This window comes from Parasteatoda tepidariorum, chromosome 7 (assembly GCF_043381705.1).
Source record: "Parasteatoda tepidariorum isolate YZ-2023 chromosome 7, CAS_Ptep_4.0, whole genome shotgun sequence".
NCBI lineage: Eukaryota > Metazoa > Arthropoda > Arachnida > Araneae > Theridiidae > Parasteatoda > Parasteatoda tepidariorum.
The window spans coordinates 14,864,961-14,872,241 of NC_092210.1; the positions used below are offsets into that span (position 1 = coordinate 14,864,961).

The following is a 7,281-nucleotide window of genomic DNA, read 5'->3' on the forward strand; positions in this document are numbered from 1 at the left end:
GCATCCTATAAGATCAACAATGATTTGAGTTAGGGGTAAAAATATACTTGAGGGTGCCCCTTAGCGAAATTGGCGACTTATGTTTGGCGCCATTCCTGTTTGCGCGGAACACCGTGGTAACAGGAATGGTTGCCAAAATATAATGATATTTCAATAAAATAATGGAAAACTTCAACTAAACACCGGCCAAAACTTTATAAAATTGCAATGAACTCGATATGAGCAACATTAATAAACCCAAGAAAATGCATTTTGAATCGAAGCAAAAATTAATGGAGTAAGCACAGAAGGAAAAGGAAAAAAACAACTCACTTCTTCTTTAAGCTTGAATATCCTCAGATTTAGGTGCACCGAATTCTCTAACAGCAGTTAGATACTGTCTAAATTTATCATGAATAGAATCTGTGTACCTCCATCGCCACATAAATTGGGCGAAATACGAATCGAAAATGGCGTCTGTGGTACCGGCCTGGCGATGAAATACCTTCGATCTTATTGATCAGAAGCAAAAGTAACCTTACCAGCCGGTATCTAACTTAGAACTAACGGATCTCTGAAATCACATATGCCGTTGAACATTTAAAAATAACGCTAAAATCTAAGCCAATCAGAATCACGATTGGGTTTCAACATCGCCCAGCTTGGTGATCAACCGCGATTACAATTTGGCGAGAATCAAGGGGCACCCTGAAATATAGTCAACCCGAGTTAGGCTCTGCCACGTGTGCTTCGAATACGGAGATTAATCTCCGGCTAATGCCCTACAGTAATTTGTTAAATAATATTGCTTCCTCGCTTTATATAAGTTTATATTGTTTGTATTAAAATTACTTTATAATGCTGATAGCAAGGACCTCTGACATTTTACAATCCTATCATATTCTCTCTATGTGACGTTGATGCAGAAAAATTGTCTGCTAATCTCCAGGAAAATAATTTTAATTTTGTTCACGAAGCGAACAGAAATGTAATTGCGTAGCAGTCATCGGGGGTTGGCGAGTGGAAACGAGCAGGGGGTGGAGCCCTCTAGAATATATATATGCGCACTGCACACTTTACCTCAGTAAAGAAACCAGCAGAAATTTCAATGCAAGAGGGCACTATGTGCACTAAAGCTGAAGATATTCAGACTAATACGGCTTCAGTAGTTGAGCAATAGTAATAAGTTGTTCTAGTTCTATAGTTTGTCTGCGGTCAGAACTCTCCCCCCCCCCTTCAAAGACTGAGACCGTTTGCTGTTATGGAAACAAGAATAGCGCATTTCAGGGAGTGCAGCTTCTCTTCACTCTAGAGACTAGGGCTAAGTCTAGGACTAGGGATCGAAGAAAAAGATTCCCTTTCTCTCGTCGACCCATCGACTTCTTCTGGTCGATTTAAAATCCACTTCCTGTTCGTATCGACCTCAGTACTGACAAACAAATTATTCCTATTGTTAAACGGATCAAGGGTTAGAATCCCCTCGCCATTGGTCTAACCGTTGGAGATTTTCATAGTTTTCTTCTCCTTGTAACGGAAATTATTATTATTGATGATATTACATTTTATGTGTGTGTTAGATTTGATGTTATTGTTATTTTCGAAGAACATTAGTGACATCATATAAACCACCTACTTTTCATCTGCTTTCTTAAAACGTTTTATTAGAAATTCATGCGACATATTTCATCGTTTTGATTACGGCTGGTACAACTGGTGTATCAAAATAACGGATGATAGAATACTAAGCCCTGTAACCTAAAGGTTATTATATAAATGGTTCATACGTAAGGTAAAGGTTTATATAAGGTAAAAGATTCATATAAAATAAATATAATATCTATAAAGTAAACTGAGACTATATAAATTCAATTCTTACAAGTTACACCCAATGCTTCATTTCTTACTTTTTCGTATAGAACCATAGAAAAGTTTCTTTTTAAGTTTAAAATTATTTTATTAGTTATCAGTTTAAAATTATTTTAGTTTATTTTTAAGTTTAACATTCTTTATTACCCAATACTTTATTTTTTACTTTTTCGTACAGAACCATAGAAAGGTTTGTTTTTAAATTTAAATTGATTTAATTCAAACTGCTCTGAAGTGTATTGTTTTTTTAAGAATTAATGAAGGAACCTAGTTAAATTTGCCATACATAATTCCATTTGAATAAATCACTTTTAGTACTTTTGTAGCGTTTTTCAAAAGACTTTAAAAGTCTACAGCTCTTTTTACAAGGTCACTATGGATCGTATAAGTTTATAATAGTGATTGAAAATATACATTAATGCTCAGAAGAATTTCATTTTTTTTAATTATAACTTTATCGTTAATATACAGTGTTTACAATAGTAAGCAAAATTCCTGGCTTAATTTTTAAAATTTAGGTTTTATATAAATTTTGCTCATTTTGTACTTGGCCAATTTCTTAAATGCGCATTTCGTGTTATGTCCATTTTCTTAAATACGCTCTTTGAGCTGTAACCATTATCTTAAATATTCGTGTCGAGCTATGTGTACTTCTTAATTACGCATTTCGAACTATGCCCATTTTCTTAAATACGCAGTTAGAGCTATAACCATTTTAGATATGCTCTTTGAGCTATATCCATTTTCCTAAATACTCATTTCGAGCTGTCCTTTTTCTTAAATACACATGCTCAGGTATGTCCATTTTCTGATACGCCTTTTGAGCTATATTCATTTGCTTAAATACGCATTTTTAACTATATACATTTTCATAAATACACATGTCGAGCTATGTCCATTTTCTTATCTCTGCCCTTTGAGCTACATCCAATTTCTTAAATACGCACTTTGAGCTACATCCATTTCCTCAAATTCAAATGTCGAGCTATGCCCTTTTCCCTTTTTTAAATATGCCCCATATTCATTTTCTGAAATTTACATATTGAGCTATGTCCATATGCCCTTTATACGAGGCCTGTCTGAAAAGTATCCGACCTTTGGCCAGAAAAAATATTTCGAATACCTGACGGAGTTGGGACCCTAATCCCCTTCAAAGTAGGCCCCTTGGGCTTGCACACAGTTAGCCCACCGATCCTTCCACTACGGGAAACACCTCTGAAAGTCTTCTTTTGGAATGGTGTTCAGCTCCGTCGTCGCGTTCCGCCTTCTCTCTTCTCTACTCTCAAAACGGGATCCTTTCAGTGGCGTCTTCAATTTTGGAAACGCAGGGGGTCAGGTTTGGGAAGTAGGGAGGTTTGTGAATGGTTGTAATTCCATGTTTGGCTAAGAAAGTGTGGATCAATTGGGCAAATGTTCAGGGGCGTTGTCGTGATGCAAGTGCCAGCTGTTCGCCGTCCAGTTTGACAGTTGTTCATCGGTTGAACCATTCCTTAATTTGTGTTACACCCATCGCTTCTTCTCCAAACACCTGTTGAATCTTACGAATTGTTTTGCTTTGAGAATCACCAAGCTTTTGACAGAATTTGATGCAGTATCTTTGCTCAATTCGTTCAGTCATCTTGGGAGAAAACTAAATCCGACGAACACTTTGAACAGCACCTTACTTGGCGACCACCAGCCAGCGACTTGCACAAGCAAATACGGTGAAAAAATTCAAACACACGCATTAAGGTTCCTCCTTCCACCGTGCACTGTGGTGCCGCCTTAGAATCACTACTTTGAGAGGGAAAAATTAAGGTCGGATACTTTTTAGACAGACTTCGTAACTATATCCATTTTCTTAAATACGCATTTTGTGCTATGTCCATTCTCTTACATACTGGTTTCGAGCTATGTCTATTTCCTTGAATATGCATGTCAAGCTGTGTCCATTTTCTTAGATATACTGTTTGAGCTTTGTACATTTTCTTAAATGCGCATTGTGAAATAGGTTCAAAAGTAAAAGATCACTACCGATATAATCTACATAAGTAACAGTTAGTTAACCCACAATCGAACCAGTATCACGAAAGTTCTATTCGGCAAATGAATTTTGATAAATTTGAATGAATGCTGGAAAAAAAAACCTATTTAAGCATCATTTTGTAATTTATCTTTATGTCAGGTTTTGCAAAAATATTTCTCAACCGGCCATATAGGATTTGACAAAGAAGGATGTCCAGTCAGCTATTCATCAGTTTTCAAAATGGACGCTATCGGTAAATAATTCTATATATTTATTTACTAATTTGTTTTATTTCGAGTCATTTAATTTATTTTATTTTATTTAATTAAATTAATATTTTATCTCATTTTATTGCTTGTTTTATTTTCATTTATTTAATTGTTTAAATAATTAATTAATTAATTAAGATCAATGCGAAGAATAGTATGCAACTTTGAAAGCTGATTCTGTGAAAAAATTATTTTCAAGTTGGACAGGAGCCGTTTTAATCGCAGCATGACCCATCTTCACTGAGTAATAACTCTCAGGGAGAACCGATTTTCCAAGTTACTGATTTTCAAAACTTCTAATCCTCAAAATAGAAACTATTCTATGGCAATTGAGCCATCTTATTGCCATAGGATGACAATAAGGCTATCCTATTGAAATGTTTTAGAAAAATGGGCATTAACCATTCTTCTCCTTGATCTTTAAATGATGTAATTTGTAAAATCTTTTGTTTCAATGATGCATGATTTCAATATACAGTTTAACCTTTTGTAGAGGCATTAATTTCATACATAGTTGTCATAATGATTGAAATTGTTTTTTTTTTGTTGTTTTTTATGAGGAAAATACACTATAAAACTTAAACACAATTTGTTGTTGATGTTACTACAGCCACATGCCAATAACAGCAAGCCTGAAATAGGGAATCAAGCTAAATAAGGGCAAAGGGTGCGATTTTTGTCTTTTCAGTGGCCCCATCTATGGCCGAGAGATTAACTCCAGTCACACACACGTCACAGCCCGTTTTACAAGAGAACCCATTCCTACTTCATTCATTTATCCACAGATAGTACTTTTGACCTGAACCAGAGAACGTTCAATCTCTAATTCAGTACCCCCAGAGGTATTTTATTTTAAAACCGTCGTTGAACAGCCGACCCATTTTCGGGTTTACAACTACCAATGTTCAACTCAGTAGCCTTGTAATTTCGAACCCAATCCAGATGACAAGGGAACTCCTGGATCAAGTAGTGGGCGACATTTGCCTTCGTGGAGGACTTTTTGATGGAACTAACTGTATTTACGTTACATGGTGTGGAAAACTCGGTTCCCCTCATTGAAAGGCAAGCGCTCTATCCCCTTATCCACCATGGCTCCCCAGAGGTATTGATTTGTTATGGGAATTTGGAGGACTTTGTGTTCCTGACAGATTTGACGTGCACCAGTCAACATTTAATACACGAGGATTTTTCAGCCGGTGGGATTCGAACTTACGATCTCGCGCGTTCGCCCGACCATCCAGCCTATCCTGGCCACACACAATTTGTAAAGTATTGTATTGTTAGAAATTTTGTCTCTGTTAGAAATTGTGTATATTTTTAATGCGTATCGACTTTAGTGAGCACGTTTTATTCAACATTTATAACTTTGGTATGGTTGTTTTCTGTTCCGACTAAGAGCGGACATACACTGGATTACAAATGCAGGGGATATAGGCACAAGCATCTATCTAAAAGGGATATCCAAATGGATAACTAAATAATAAGGGCAAAAATATACTTGATTACGAACACTAAATTTAAATCCATTACTATTTTTTCCATCACGCAAATTAAATTTTTTAACAGGCAAATACTGAGCTCAGTCAAAAAATTTTATGAAAAATGATATTTAATTTTCCAACAAATTTAATAATGAAAATAAACGTTCATTAATGTAAGAAAAAAACATTACTTTAAAACGTAATGTCCTTAAAACGTAAATCCTATTTAGAATTTTTGTCACTTTGATTTAGCCTAAAAAAATACATCAGAAACTATGGGATGTGTTTTCAACATCAATGTAAACAACAATCTCGAGCTCTTGACCTGCTGTACTTCCGATTAGAAAGTATACAGATGCTTACTACAGCTTATTCTGCAAAGTGATATTATCAAACAGATAATTTTTTTTTAATAAAAGAAATAATTATCTAATTTCTGAGCACGGATCTACTGAATTTCATAAGATATAAATGATATTAAGTTATTCTGATGAGTTTGAATTAAAAAATTATTTTATTTATTTATAGATGTGTTGTTAAAAAAGTTGACATGGCTGCTAGATTTAGAAAGAACTCGCTTTATTGGCACTACTAATTTAGTCTCTTTTAACTTGTTTATTGCTGTTCTTGTTGCAAGCCCTGCACCATCATACGTTAGTGTTAACATATTGTTCGAGCAGCGAGATTAAGTTCATTTAACAAATTATCCTTTAGGTTTAAATTTCGAAGTTGGTATATTGTTAACAAGATAAGAAGTGCTTCATTACGATTCTTTCTACTTTTTTTGACGATTCTTACGTCTTGAAAAGACAGTCTTCAAATAACGGCTCTCTTCCTAAACACAAATAATAAAGCAGGTAACAAATACACGTATACAAGAAATACAAATCAAGAGAGTCTCAAAACACAATGATCACGTTAGGGGCCAACTATCTTCGAAATACACCGGAAAGATTAACCCAGAAGTATATGCAGTCTACATGCAAAAGGCTGATTGGAAATTCTTCTGTACTTTATAATTTGTCTAATATTATAAACTTATTGCAATCAGCCTATACACGCTTCGACTGATTATGAAATGTACGAAGATTTACTCAATCACACTGAATTTGATGGTCTATTTAAAATAATCTTTCACTGAAACTTTAGATTTATGGCTAACTGCCTTATTAATTAGTCTATTTGACCATTAAATCAAAGCATATACGCGTATATAACATATATGCAGGGTGTTCAGTAAAGACCGCTCTTAATGTGAATTTTTATGAAGTATGCAGATTTTAACATAAAAACATATATATATATAGAATTCTGACTAATCAAAGTACGGGAAGCAGATGTGATAAACATCAAGTTTAAATGGAGGTTGATACTTGAAGGTGTTTCTAATAATCACCTTACAATTATTCTCTGTTTCCTCCTAAAATCAAATCTATCTTGTTGTGATGCATAATGTGATTCGGTTATTCTCTCTTCTGTGTAATGTCATTTGTTAGATTTTGAAAGTGTTCGATATTAATTTGAGGCCCCCCAATGCGTGGTATTTTTTTCCTTTTTGATAAGGGTTCTAATAAATAATAAGGACAGCCTTAACCGAACACCCTGTATTTTTTAATAAACCTGAAGTTACGAGTGAGGTTATGTGGGCTCCCTTCAATAAACCTAAAAATTTTCAAAACTT

General features: G+C 34.6%; 1 protein-coding gene across 1 annotated transcript in view; it reads left to right on the plus strand.

Annotated features, from left to right (window-relative positions):
• The window catches only part of LOC107455506 (SEC14-like protein 2), a gene marked incomplete in the record, with an annotated part of 58,739 nt that overhangs the window by 33,431 nt on the left and 18,027 nt on the right, over nt 1–7,281 (plus strand). Inside the window, 1 exon segment of the mRNA XM_071183110.1 lies at nt 4,013–4,096. Within this exon segment, the coding sequence (XP_071039211.1) occupies nt 4,013–4,096 (84 nt within the window).